Raw genomic sequence first — 14,982 nt, forward strand, 5'->3', positions numbered from 1 at the left:
TCTGTCCATGGGATTTCCCAGCAAGAGTACTGCAGTGGGTTGCCATTTCCCTCCACAGGGGATCTTCCTAACCCAGGGATCAAACCCGGGTCTTCTGCATTGCAGGCAGAGTATTTTCTATCTGAGCCATAGGGAAAGCCGAGGCATGAGCCAAGACATCTTAAAACAAAGCCACAGAGACGTGTAAACAAACGGGGGGAAATCAGAAAGCAAGTGAAGCTATGAAGCAGAAGTCTGTAGGGAATGCAGAGCAAAGCAGTCTGCCCTGCTGTTAGTAGCGGTGAAAGAAAAGGACGTGGGTACTTGAGTTTTGTGAGTTAGGACATGACACGGATGAGGTGCGAGGCAGGGTTCTGGGGTGAGGAGACCAGGCCCAGGTCCTCAGATGAATCACGGTGCCTTGTGTTGGTGAGGACGCTGAACTCATCTATTCGTGGGTCTTACCTTGTGTGACCCCAACATCATGACTTGAATTTTAGGGCATCTGGGGCCCAGATCCTGCTTCCGCTCACTTGCTGAGGCTGGGATAGAGAAAGGCTGGCCACACGGCGAGGACTGCTTCTTGGGTGGTGGACTCCCCCGGCTCAGGCTGTGCAGTCCATCTGCTGTCACTCAGTCACTCGGTCACGTCCAGCTCTTTGCGACCCCGTGGACTCCAGCATGCTAGGCTCCCCGTCCCTCACTATCTTCCGGAGTTTGCTCAAACGCATGCCTATTAAGTCAGTGATGCCATCCAACCATCTCATCCTCTGTCATCCCCTTCCCCTCCTGCCTCCAGTCTTTCCCAGCATCAGGGTCTTTTCCAATGAGTGGACTCTTCGCATCAGGTGGTCAAAGTATTGGAGCTTCAGCATCAGTCCTTCCAGTGAATATTCAGGGTTGATTTCCTTTAGGATTGACAGGGACACAGTTAGCATCTTGTCACATCCTGTCTGACCCTCCCGTGGTCTGCTGTGGCCTAGGCATTCCCTCCGCCCAACTTGTAAGTTCCTGGAGGGCAGGCCAGGCCCTCTCCGGGTCCACGCTCTGGTGCCTGTGGTGTTGCTGCCTGTCCGTCTTGATGTGTGTGTGTTCTAGGATGAATCTGTGCCACCAGTGTCTTTTCTGAAGATCCTGAAACTGAACAAGACAGAGTGGCCCTACTTAGTGGTGGGAACCCTGTGCGCCGTTGCCAACGGGGCGCTCCAGCCGGCCTTCTCGGTCATCTTCTCAGAAATGATAGCGGTGAGTGTGGGAACACCACTGGGTGGCCTGAGTGAAATCACTTAGCCACGAACTCAGTCCTCATGCCCACCCGGTCCCCTCTGCAGTAAGGCAGCCTCCAGTGAACCTAAGCCAAAGGTTTTCACTCCCTGTGGAGGAAAGCCGCAAGGCAAAAGAAAAAGCTGTATACAAAAGTTACACTGTCAAGGAAATTGGAAACTGTAAGATCCCTGGAGAAGAACATGGCTACCCCCTCCAGTAATCCTGCCTGGAGAATACCATGGACAGAGGAGCCTGGCAGGCTGCAGTCCATGGGGTTGCAAGAGTCGGACACGACTTAGCGACTAACCCCCACAAAAGATCTCTGAAGGAGGCATTCTATTCACTCTCCTCGTTCGGGTAACTGGGGTCAGGCTGTGATCCCCACCCTGTTTGTGGAGACAACATGCTCACCTCACAGGGTGGTTGGGTGGTGGGGGTGGGGGAAGAGTTCACGTCTCAAGGGTTGAAGAGGCCAGGCTCTGGGCTCAGACCGACCTCGCCATTTAATTGCTGTGCTAAGGTGCTTCAATCATATCTGACTCTTTGCAACCCTGTGGAGCCCAGCAGACTCCTCTGTCCATGGGATTCTCCAGGAAAGAATACTGGAGTGGGTTGCCATGTCCTTCTTCAGGGCACCTTCCTGACCCAAGGATAGAACTTACGTCTCTTACGTCTCCTGCATCTTTAAATGGGTTCTTTACCATTAGCACCACCTGGGAAGCCCGCAGTTGCTGTGCAAACTTGGGCAAATGCTTCACCTTGCTGTACCTCAGTTTGTTCATCTGTAAAATGAACCAACCTCCTAGGATGGCTGATGATTAAGAGATGATAAAAACTATACTCCAATAAAAATTTTTAAAAAGAGAGGTGATATAAGTAATGATTAATATACAGAAAGCATTTCAGGGTGTCTACCTCAAAGTAAGTATTAAAAAGTGTTATTTACTACATCATTGTTCAGTAATCCTTACAAGGCTTGGAGAGGCTGAGACACAGAAGGAAAACTCCTACAATCCAATTGTTAAATTCCCTGAGGGACGTTTATCAGAAGTGATCAGAAATATCTAAGGCTCCATAAAATCCAGCATTTATATTTTATGTCCTTAGTTAATCTCTAATGTTATTGGAGAGAATTTTTGTTAGAGTTGAATTATTCCCCGTCATATAAAGAATTCATTATGCTTCTGAATTAGAATGTTGGTCTGCAATTAAGACCACAAATTAAAAAATAAATGAATTAAGGAGAACCCACCAACTGTTTTTACAGTACAGAATAAGGCAATCCTTGACTCTCTTGCAATTCAAAAACAGTGTGGGCTGTATTTATATGGGGGGGTCTCTCCTTAGTGTCAAATGGAGCTTTTGGAGATTGAGTAGAAAACAAAATAAACCAGTCCTGCCCCAAAACAGTTTACTTTCTATTGAGACAGACGCATAACACACACACACAAAACAACTATATTACATGTCACGGGATCGCAGGCATTTTAAAAGCAGTGAGGCAGTGGAGGGGCTGGCACTGGGGGTGCTGTTTCGTGCAGTTTGGTCAGGAGAGACCTCTTTGGGCTGAGGCCCTATGGGGTGGGGGGAGGCAGGTGAGGGGCGGAAGGAGCTCAGGAAGAGGGAGCAGCAGGTGCAGAAGAAGGGGAATAAACGTGACGGTGCAGCCACACGCAGTCCACGTGCAGCGTTCCAGCCCATGGCAGTAACCACGCACAGTGAGTCCCCGACATACGAACCTTCAGGTTGTGAACTTGCAAAGGTGCAGACTCACATGCCAGGCCCTGTATGCCAGCTGTTGCACTACTGTACTTTACAGGGTTCTGTACTATAAGATTAAAAATATTTCCTTCATTTTTTGTGTTTGTGTTTTATGTATGCATTTGTGATAAGTATTATAAACTTGTTACTATGCAGCCAATCATGTTTCTTGGGGTATCTAGGCTAACTTTGTTGGATTTACAAAAAAAAAATTGGGCTAATGAACCTGCTGTTGGAGCTGAGCTCATTCATATGTAGGGCACTTACTGTGTTCCTCAAATTCATGGAGACAGGAAGTAGAATGGTGGGACTTGATGGCTAAGGGTGGGGTCGTGGAAGTCCCTGTTGAATGGGTCAGGATTTCATTATGGATGATGAAGACTTCTGGAAATGGATGGTGGCGAAGGTGGTACAACACTCTGAATATCCTTAACACCACTGCGTAGTACACTTAAAATCTACCATTTAGCTAACTTGATGTTACATATATTTTACCACAGGTAAAAAAGAAACAACACATATGCAAAACCTAGTTTTTAAAATGGGATGCCCAAGCCATTGTTTCTGGGAGGAATATGCAAGGTTCATGTAATCCAAGTGAGTATTTTAAATGTTCTCTTGTAGATTTTTGGACCAGGAGATGATGAAGTGAAGCAGCAGAAATGCAACATGTTCTCATTGCTTTTCTTAGGCCTGGGAATTATTTCCTTTTTTACTTTCTTCCTTCAGGTAGGTACCTATAATTTGATCTTCTTTATCAAGTCTATATTTAAGTAGAAAATATAGATTAATTATTTATTAGATTTTTATTAATTACGTGTTAATATAGATTAATTATTGATTAATCAAAATCCAGTAAAAGAAACAGGTTATCCAAACTTTAGCTTTGCTGCTGTATAGCACGGGGAGCTCAGCTCGGTTCTCTGTGATGACCCAGAGGGGTGGGACGGGGGTTGAGTAGGAGGGAGGCTCAAGAGGGAGGGGATATAAGTATCCTTATATGTATACTTATAGCTGATTAATGCTGTTGTACAGCAGAAACTAACACAACATTGTAAAGCAAGTATACTCCAATTTAAAAGTTAAAAAAAATTTTAAATTCTTAGCTTTGATTTGGAGTTTCCAAATCTTAGACTGAAATGAATTACAGACTCAGTTGGCACAAGGCTGTTTGAGAGGGCAGAGTCCTAAGTAGTAGACATTGTGACTTCCCTGGGTGCTAAGTTACATCATGTTACAGGTTGCCCCTCTGCAGAGGCAACATTCATTGCCAGGGAGAAAAGAGACTTTAATTCACAGGACAGCATAAGTCCCATTTAAACACAATGAGACATAAACTGAAAACATTCAGTACAACAGCACTCTCTTTTTGAAACCAAAAGTGTTAGTTGCTCAGTTGCTCAGTGTCCGACTCTTTGCAACCCCATGGACTATGACCCACCAAGTTCCTCTGTCCATGAGATCATCCAGGAAAGAATACTGGAGTGAGTAGTCACTCCCTACTCCGGGGGATTGTCTTGATCCTAGGATCGAATCTGGGTCTCCCGCATTGCAGGCAGTTCTTTACTGTCTAAACCACCTTACTTTTTACATAATATCAAGTAACTTCTCTGATCTTTTCTTCCCTAATTGATGAACTGTTTGAAAGAATGCACATTATACTGCATTTAGATATTATAGACCCGGCAAAAATGAACTAGTAAACTTTGATTGTACTTGTCTACCTAGACTTTTACCAGTGGCTTTTTGTCTCTTTAGTTCAGCGCCTTTCTAGTACAATCCATTAAGTCCACAAAATATTTCCTAGTCATGCCTAGTGTGTTTCTCTTTTGCTATAGTTGAGCCAGTGGTAAAAGTAAGCCAAGCTTTTTGTTTAGGAGTGATTGCCTTGCTGGTGGCAACTCAGTGTCCAATGTAGCCACAAGCCCAGGTATGTTAGGGAGTGGAGCTAGTTACAAACATGTGCTACACCAACAGTGGACAGATGGCCAGGTCTTGAGCAATCCGCCAGCAGAGGTACTCTAGGAAATCAGCAAACTCTAGGCCTGGACTCCTGGGGCACTGACCACCCATCCTCTCGGCTTAGTGATATGTGCTCCCAAAGAGCACCCCGCATGCCTGCACCAACACTCAACGTGGCTGGAGGCCCATCCCAGGGCCCCAGAGGCATCTGGGCTGCTGTCTATAATTAGAAAGAGGGAAGTGTCTGGCAAGGATGTTGGGAGAAGACAAGTAGCCTGACCATTGGCTGGTCTGAGAGCAGGCAGAGCTGTGACGGGGAAGCAGCAAACTCACTTGGAGCCAGCACTAGAGACATCTGTCTACACCAGGGTTCCCCCGCCTCCAAGATCTAATGCTTGATGATCTGAGGTGAAGCTGCTGTAATACTAATAGGAATAAAGTGCGCAATAAATGTCATGCTCTTGAATCATCCCCAAACCATCTCCCCACCCCATCTGTCAAAAAATTGTCTTCCATGAGACTGGTCCCTGATGCCAAAAAGCTTGGAGACCAATTTTTGTTGTTGTTTTTCAGCCACTCATTCGTGTCTGGCTCTCGTGTCTGACTGCTTGCAACCCCATGGACTGCAGCATGTCAGGCCTCCCTGTCCTTCACTGTCCCCCAGAGTTTACTCAAACTCATGTCCATTGAGTTGGTGATGCCATTCAACCATTTCATCCTCTATCACCCCCTTCTCCTCCTGCCTTCAGTCTTTTCCAGCATCAGGGTCTTTTCCAGTGAGTCAGCTCTTCACATCAGGTGGCCAAAGTATTGGAGCTTCAGCTTCAGCATCAGTCCTTCCAATGAATATTAAGGATGGTTTCCTTTAGGATTGACTGGTTTTATCTCCTTGTAGTCCACTGGACTCTCAAGAGCCTTCTCCAGAAACATAAGTCGAAAGCATCAATTCTTTGGCACTCAGCCTTCTTTAGAGTCCAACTCTCACATCCATACATGACTGCTGGAAAAAACATAGCTTTGACTAGATGGACATTTGTCAGCAAAATAATGTCCCTGCTTTTCAATATGCTCTGTACTACGGGAGCCAAAATGCATCCCAACATAGAATTTTGTTACTTGCATTGAAGATTGTTTTGCTTCAAGCATTAGGAACACTCTGAAGGTTGTAATTAAGATGGTATTATTATGCAGATGACCCCACCCTTAAGGCAGAAAGTGATAAGGAACTAAAAAGCCTCTTGATGAAAGTAAAAGAGGAGAGTGAAAAAGTTGGCTTAAAACTCAACATTCAAAAAAGGAAGATCATGGCTTCCGGTCCCACCACTTCATGGGAAATTGATGGGGAAACAGTGGAAACAGTGTCAGACTTTATTTTGGGGGGCTCCAAAATCACTGCAGATGGTGATTGCAGCCATGAAATTAAAAGATGCTTACTCCTTGGAAGGAAAGTTATGACCAACCTAGATAGCATATTGAAAAGCAGAGATATTACTTTGCCAACAAAGGTCCGTCTAGTCAAGGCTATGGTTTTTCCTGTGGTCATGTATAGACATGACAGTTGGACTGTAAAGGAAGCTGAGCTCCAAAGAATTGATGCTTTTGAACAGTGGTGTTGGAGAAGACTCTTGAGAGTCCCTTGGACTGCAAGGAGATCCAGCCAGTCCATCCTAAAGGAGATCAGTTCTGGGTGTTCTTTGGAAGGAATGATGCTAAAGCTGAAACTCCAGTGCTTTGGCCACCTCATGCAAAGAGTTGACTTATTGGAAAAGACCCTGATGCTGGGAGGGATTGGGGGCAGGAGGAGAAGGGGAACGACAGAGGATGAGATGGCTGGATGGCATCACTGACTCGATGGACGTGAGTCTGAGTGAACTCCGGGAGTTGGTGTTGGACAGGGAGGCCTGGCGTGCTGCGATTCATGGGGTAGCAAAGAGTCAGACACGACTGAGCGACTGATCTGAACTGAACTGATTCTCACTGAGATATTGTCCCTGAGAATTTTGAAAAGGAAGTCTCTAGAAGTCTCAGAAGCCAATTTCTAAGATACATTTAAGGATTTTGGTCTTAGGATTCTATTGCATACCAATGATTTACCAGTATATGAATTTTTTATTTTTGTTTTTTATGGAAGTGGAGTTGATTTATAATATTAATTTCTGCTGTACAGCAAAATGATTCAGTTATACATATATAAACATTTTAAAATATTCTTTCCCATTATGGTTTATCATAGGATACTGAATATAGTTCTCTTTGCTGTAAGTAGGTCCTGCTGTTTATCTATTCTAGCTGAAATAGCAAACATCTAGCAGCACATGAATTTGAAGTTGGGATTTTGAGTTAGTATCTGATCATAGACTTTGTTATTTGAATAGTTGAGTCATATATAAACATTATAGAATTCCATGTGAATACGCACACTTGTGTCAGAATGCTGGTGATGATTAAGAGAGACAAGAGGCTTTCTTCTTGCCCAGGGCTTCACGTTTGGGAAGGCTGGTGAGATCCTCACCACGAGGCTTCGGTCGATGGCTTTTAAAGCGATGTTGAGACAGGTAGGTGTGCGCACCGGAGCAGTTTCTTCCTTCCCTTTCGAGCCTCACATGCTGCCCTCTGTGCCGTGTGCCCTGGGTGTTCGTGCAGGAACTGGTCAGATCCCCTCTAGTTGCTCTAGTCCTTCAGTATCCAAAGACCTCGTAAGGTTTTCGTGGGAATAGGCTCAGCTAATGTAATAAATAGGGGCTGGTATTTCATGACTTTGGGGGCTTATTTTGCAACTCCCTCTATCCATGTGGATAGTCTCACTTCAAGGATCTGTCTCTGTTTTCTGGATTCTTTGCAGGCCCTGAGGAGTCACTTGAGACTCCAGGATGCCTTTCACCAAAGGCAACAGTGGTTGGCAGGGGTTCTGCCCAACAGTTGACACGACTTACTATGGGCATCACCAAATGTTGACCATTGAGTTTTGTTTGAGCTCTTCTTCCATGTTAATTCACTTATTGGTTCACTCAAGCATCACTCACTATGTACCAGATGGTCTGCTGGTCTTTGGGACTACCACATGCATTGTCAGCCCTGTCAGGAGGGTGACAGCTTAGTGCAGAACTTGTGGGAAGATGTGCAAGCATAAATTCTCTATTTTAAAGAGAAGGCTCAAGAGAGGGCCAGAATATTATCCATGTAATTGACAGGAATTGATGACATTCCAGTTCACAGGAGGGCACAGGGCTGGTATCATATTTTGTGCAAGACTTTTTTCAGTGTCTTTTAAACTGTTGCTATGTAGGGGAAATTATTTTATATGAAATTAAAAGATTCTGTGGATGAGGGGCATATAATGAAAATCATAGCTAAGACCTGAAATTTTTTTAATTGTATTTCTTTATTTTTGGTGGCACCGAGTCTTCATTGCTGTGCAGGCTTTTCTCTAGTCGCTGCAGGAGGGGCCTGCTCTCTAGTCGTGGTGCATGGGCGTCTCATGCTGCAGTGCATGGGCTCTGGGCACACACGGGCTTCGGGAGTTGTGACTCCCGGACTCCAGAGCACAGGCTCAGTAGTTGAGCTGCGCAGGCTTCGCGTTGACCCGCGGCATGTGGGACCTTCTTGGGCCAGGGATCAAACGCATCTCCTGTGTTGGAAGGTGGATTCTTTACCACTGAGCCACCAGGGAAGCCCTAAGATAGCCTCTTTAATCCCTGCTTCAGATAAACAAATCTAAACATGGTGAGAAACCAGGGCTGAGGATCTCGTGCCTAGAATTTACAAGAAAGAGCCATGTCCAGCCCAGCTCCGCCACCCTTTGTGAGAGGAGTGGCCCCATCAGGGAGCACGTGCTGGGAGCACAGGTTGTGAGGAGTGGGGGATGGACCCGCAGGCGCCACGGTCTCAGGTGAAGCTGGCAGTGAGCTCGGTTGCAATTTGGATAAGCCCTGCCCCCACTGGTGCGCTTTCTGGGCACAGCTGGGAGGGGTCCTGTGGGCTCCCAGTGTGTGCTCAGGGCAGGGACCCGAGCTCCCCACCACATGGGAGGTCTCCCCTAAACTCCAACACCCGAGTTCAGAGTGGGTACTTCCTCAGCACTGAGAGTTTGAGATGTTTCATCCGATTTTTCTCTGCTTGTTTTAATCTGGAACTAATTTAAAGGTGTATTGTGTGCCTTAGGACATGAGCTGGTTTGATGATCATAAAAACAGTACTGGTGCACTTTCTACAAGACTTGCGATGGATGCCTCCCAAGTCCAAGGGGTATGTAGACCTCATTCTACTACTGATTTTCTTTAACTTGGTTTGGGATAAACATATGGCATAGCTGCCACTGTTAAGCTGCCTCAGCTGCAAATAACAGACAACTCAAACTGGCCTGAACAACAAAGAGGAAGGTTGACGGATCCATTGGTTCACAAGTGTCCAGAAGGACCCAGGACTCTGTCTGTTGACTCTGAGCAGCTTTCAGTCCTCAGAATTGGCTTCACCCTGAGGCTCCTTCCCTTGTGGCCGCAAGGTGGCTTCTGGGAGCAACTGGAGCTATAAGCATCCCACGAAAGAGAAGGCATACCTGGACCTCAACCACCAAACCAACACCCTTCCTTTAAATCTAATTTAATTTGGGTCACATACCCAATCCTGAACTAATAACTGGCTCAGGAGGATGCTGCCCTCTCCCTGGCTTTCGCCCCCAACCTTGGAGCTGAGGCCTGTTACACAAAGCTCATTGCTTCTGCACAATGCAAGATGTCACCTGTGATGTCCCTATGACATCCCTCTTTTTCTGATTGGTGGAAACAGTACTTCATCTTTATGAAGGCTTTCCAGAAGATGGTCTCTTAGGATCTGTACCCCTTGCAACTGATGGTCTGTTGGAGCTCGTGAGCCTCCCTCTTATACATGTGAAGCAAACAGGCTTTAAAATGACAAGAGTGTCCAAGGTTTATTTGCTCTTTAAACATTGCCTTCAGGAAAAAGTGTATGTGCCCCATAGCCTCTCCCCAAAGCAGAGCAATGGTGACTTGGTTCTGTGATGCTGAATCCATGTGGTCAGGGAAGGAGTGAGAGTTGAAAGGCACAGACAGAGACTAACCTGCAGAGCCTCCCAAGTGATGCATGAGACTACTTTTGGCACCTGATGCGAAGAGCCAACTCGTTCGATGCTGGATAAGATTAAGGACAGGAGGAGAAGGGGGCGATAGAGGACTAGATGGTTGCATGGCATCGTAGACTCAATAGACATGAGTATGAGCAAATTCTGGGAGATAGTAAACGACAGGGAGCCTGGCATGCTGCAGTCCATGGGGTCGCGAAAGAGTTGGACACGACTGAGCGACTAAACAATAACAACAATCTTGGGTTTATTGTAATGAAAGAGAGCAAATGTTAGCACAGGCATAAATCCCTGTCTCATGGTTCTGACCAGGAGGTTGAAGGCTGTAGCTCACAGGTCTGCAACTTAAAATACAGCTCCCTCTCTTCTTTTGCTCATCCAGGCCATTGGGACCAGGTTGGCTCTGATTGCACAGAATACAGCTAACCTTGGAACTGGTATTATTATAGCATTCATCTACGGTTGGCAATTAACCCTTTTGCTGCTATCAGTTGTTCCAATTATTGCTGTATCAGGAATTGTTGAAATGAAATTGCTGGCTGGAAATGCCAAAAGAGATAAAAAGGAACTGGAAACTGCTGGAAAGGTGGGTCAAATAAGGCTTCAGTTGATATAAGTATGGTTGTTAAGACATGGGTTTTATTTGATTGATTTGTTACAACATGCATATTTTGATAATGTTAGTGCTCCCGACAACTAATAGTGGTCAGCACTGAGTATGAAATACCTTACTGTGTCAATGCCTAGAACTTGAAAATGGGATAATTAATGTAAAATTTTAGTGTATAGAAAGTGCTATATTCAGAAAATTTCTGAGTTTTCAGAGTTTGTTTTACCTTTTACTTTGTACACTGATGCCATTGTTAGGACAAAGGTTACCCCTGTTTTACAGACAAAGAGTCCTTAAGGCAGAGAAATATGTGTACTGTTCTAAGTAGACAGTCCTGTTCTCGGTTGTGATTTCTGTAGTTAAGTCAGGCAGCCACCAGAGGGCAGTAATGCTCAGATTTGTGATTCTAATTGTAACGGCAATTGGGCACACACTTAAACTTGGACCTTTCTTTGAGCCAGTTATTGTTCTAAGTATTTATATGTCCCAACTCATCCTCACAAGAATCCTATGAGTCAAGTACTAATGTTTTGCCAATTTTACAAATGCGGAACTCAAGAAAGAAACAAGTTCAAGGCATGGCTCGGATTCAAATCCTGGTCTACTTCAAAGTTCTTTACCATATAGCCTCTTCATATAGGTTTAAATGTGTCTAAGCCTACATTTTATTTACACATACATGTATTTAAATGTTAAGTGTAGTCAACAACCAGGAATTTTTTTTTCCCTTACTTATGTAAATATTATGCTACATTGAAACATTAAGAGGTGAAGAAATAGTGAAAATTGTGATGTAGTTTCTATAGCACAGCATTTGCAAAGCCTTTTCACAGACAATACTGCTTAGGCCTTAATACAATTGTGGTTACTCGAGGTGGGGCAGATAGCATGTCTCGCTCATGGGAAAGAAGAGCAATCAGCATAATTCCCAGACTTCAGCTCTCAGGTACCCAGAGTCCTGGAAGACCCTCTTGGCTGCTGGCTGTGGCTCCTTTATGGCGTCATTTCCTTGTTTTGTTTGTCGCCACTAAAAACCATGCCAGAGTGTTTGTTTCCTTTCTCCTGAACCCTACTGCTTTTCACATTTCAGAAGGGAAATTGTCAGTAGGTAGAGTGAAGATCATTTTTTCTTAGACCAGTTACATGGAAGAAAACATCTTGAATCTAGTTAATAGAGCCTTACTTCTGTTAAAAATGGCTAATGACACTGAAAGTTGCCAGAGTTTTCTGGCAGGAGCAGGGCTGTTAGAATGGAACAGCTTGGCAAACAAAACGCCATTCTTGATCATCTGTCCTGGCCTTATCGCCGCTCAGTATATCATACTGGAGATCCCTCACTTCTCTGGCCCTCAGTTTTCACTTATATAATGTGAGAAATTGTACCAGATAATGTCCCAGGTTCCTTTCTGCTACTACTCTGTCATTTCAGGGATCAGAGGATGAACAGCTCACGTTGACCAGTCTGAAATATTTTTAGTAGCTGCTTTAACCTAATAAGGGTTTTGTTTTTTTAATGAGAGGTTAGAAATTATAAATGTTAATTATCAGCAATTCAATCATATTTCAATTTGGTTTACTCTGTCAACTCCTTATTAACCCAAAATGAGGGTTAGAAAGGTCTTGGAATCTCTGCCCCCCGCCCTTGCCCTCCGCTCTTCTGCCACACCACTGTTTTTTTTGTTGTTGTTGTTCTTTGTTTGTTTGTTTTTTAAGTTTTCATTGACCTGTGTGCAGATTAGTCATGGTTTGGGAACATGGGGACTTGGGATAATTTCCCATTTTCATTTTCCAGAAGAGGCTTAGTGATGAGGGTGTTGGTTGCTGGACTGGGAAGAGGGGAGGGAGGCTGTTTAGTCACCCTCTTGACTCAGGCCCTGCCTGCTGACTGAGATACGGGGCCTGCTGACCCAGAATGAACCCTCAAAGCACTTAATCCAGGGACCAGAAAATGAGAAGTTGAGTCAAAGTCCTAACCACTAGTTTCTCCTTGTGTAAATTGCAAAGCAGGGAAAGTAGAAGAGCATAATGGGTTAAGAGCAGGGACTTGGCATCAAATAGCCTGGTAGGAAATCCTGTCCTGCCTACTCATGAATTCTGGAGCCTTAGGCAAGGCTCTTCTCTGCTCTGTGCCTCAGCTCCTCACCTGTGCAAACAGGAATAAGAACATGAACCTCAACAGGGTTGTCACATGAGGTAATATCTGGCACAGAGTAAAAGCCCATCTGTATTCTCTATTCTGGGGCTTCCAAGGTGGTTTAGCAGTACAGAATCCACCTGCAATTCGGGAGATGCAGGAGATGTGGGTTTGATCCCTGGATTGGGAAGATCCCCTGGAGGAGGAAATGGCAACCCACTCCAGTATTCTTGCCTGGGAAATCCCATGGACAGAGGAGCCGGGCAGGCTATAGTCCATGGGGTCACACAGAGTCAGACATGACTGAGCACATTCTCTATTCCAGCTGTGATTACTGTTAGATGTTTCATTTATAATAAAGATAAAAGGCTCTTCAGCTTGAAGTACTGACTATCTTTCTTTCATCGGGTTCCAGAAGCTGAGAACTGAGATAAAAGTCTCCAACCTAAGATTTCATTTTAGATTTTTGCCTCATGCTCCTTGTGCCAATGGTTTAGATGAATCAACTGCAGAACTCTGATTTAGGCTAAATAGCAGAGTCACAGACAATTAACTTCAGTCAGGGGTGGTTTAGCTGTCACAATCAGAAAACTGCTCTGGTGGGTTTGGGTCAAAGGGTTTGCCATAAGGGCATGCGGGAGTGCGGGGAACACAGCTGATGGTAACTGCAGGGTCCCCAGGGTCCTCTCTTAGAGCCACTAGCTCTCTCATCTCTGAGTCTGTCTAGACATTTGTTCTGTTCCTCGGTCGCTGAATGTTCAGGCCAGCTTCCTACACATGCCCTGGTGACCTTAACCTCTGTATCTGTAGGCCCTTCCAAGTCACAGAGTTGCCTTCAAGTGCAGACACTAAATCCAAGTGGCCTAAATCTGTCAGATGTCTGTCCTGGTTTCATCATTAAGGCCAGGTCGTAGTGTTTACAACTGGAATGTTCTCAAATGAGGAAAAGCATTTTCTTTCCTAAGAAGCAGTATGCCTTAGGGAAGAAATGATTGCACCTTCAGTAGACCCTTAGAAATCACTTGGGGTTTCCCAGGTGGCTCAGTGGTAAAGACCCCGCCTGCCAACACAGGAGACTCAATCCCTAAGTTCGAGAGATCCCCTGGAGGAGGAAATGGCAACCCACTTCAGTATTTTTGCCTGGAGAATCCCATGGTTAGAGGAGCCTGGCAGGCTTACAGTGCATGGGGTCGCAGAGAGTCAGACACGACTGAAGTGACTTAGCATGACTATCTCTTCTAAGATCCTATCCTATAAAGAAAGCAAAGTCACAGAGGGGTTTGACTAAAGCCAGTCAAGTAATTGCCTGGTGGCAAGGCTGGGAATAGAATTAGGTTTCGTGTCCAGACCACTATTCTTGCCCTAAGCTGATCTGTCTCTCAGCATAGGGCATAGGAAGGCTTGCCCACCATACATAATAGCACAACCGGTGGTGCTTTTAAGAGGCCCCAGGTTTCTCACAGAGCTTGTCTTGAATAACACATTATGACCATACTCTTCAAACTGAAGGAATTGAAAACTCATCAACGCAAGCTTTGGAGTTCTTTGGACAGAGCCCTGAGACTTATTTATATATAATATATTATATATATAATAAATACATGTATATTTATTTATTTCAGAAGTATTATTATTTATTATTTCAGCAGTAAAAGCCCCACTTCTAATCAAGATCTGTTCTATGTTACAGATTGCAACAGAGGCAATAGAAAATATTAGGACAGTTGTGTCCTTGACCCAAGAAAGAAAATTTGAATCCATGTACGTTGAAAAATTGTATGGAGCTTACAGGTAATGAGCATATGATTGGTACTAAGAATCTAGTATTATTGATTGCAATTTTTAGGCTGAATTTTTGATTGCAGTTTTTATTGCTGCTGCAAACAATGATGATTATAAGGATGACCTTTTTTCAATAATTATCTCACTGAAAACAAGTAATTTTTTGATGCAGTTGGACTATAGGATTGGATTTTTATATCTCTTATAAAAATAGTACAATTGAGTCTCTGAGAGCTAACAGGAACAGAGGGCTGCACAAGTACTTTTTTTCTTTTCCACCAGTGCAGGCAACATAAACAACCCATCTGGTGATTCAGGTAAACATTCTTTTAGGCAATTGCTCAAGCCTTTATTTTCTTTGGATTGTGTAAGACTAAACCAAAGATGAAA

The 14,982-nt window shown here is 44.5% G+C and overlaps 1 protein-coding gene across 21 annotated transcripts in view; it reads left to right on the plus strand.

Annotated features, from left to right (window-relative positions):
- Positions 1-14,982, plus strand: part of LOC138439226 (phosphatidylcholine translocator ABCB4) — a 74,119-nt gene that overhangs the window by 43,524 nt on the left and 15,613 nt on the right. For all 21 annotated transcript variants that reach the window (XR_011256642.1, XR_011256643.1, XR_011256644.1 and 18 more), the window contains 6 exons: positions 1,078-1,224; positions 3,631-3,735; positions 7,446-7,523; positions 9,130-9,213; positions 10,449-10,652; positions 14,501-14,601. Coding sequence is in view for 18 of the 21 variants with exons in the window: in XM_069587728.1 (XP_069443829.1) it covers positions 1,078-1,224; positions 3,631-3,735; positions 7,446-7,523; positions 9,130-9,213; positions 10,449-10,652; positions 14,501-14,601 (719 nt within the window). In the remaining 3 variants the exon portion in view is untranslated. The remainder of the gene's footprint in view (positions 1-1,077; positions 1,225-3,630; positions 3,736-7,445; positions 7,524-9,129; positions 9,214-10,448; positions 10,653-14,500; positions 14,602-14,982) is intronic.

The sequence above is a fragment of the Ovis canadensis genome, chromosome 4 (assembly GCF_042477335.2).
Source record: "Ovis canadensis isolate MfBH-ARS-UI-01 breed Bighorn chromosome 4, ARS-UI_OviCan_v2, whole genome shotgun sequence".
Taxonomy (NCBI): domain Eukaryota; kingdom Metazoa; phylum Chordata; class Mammalia; order Artiodactyla; family Bovidae; genus Ovis; species Ovis canadensis.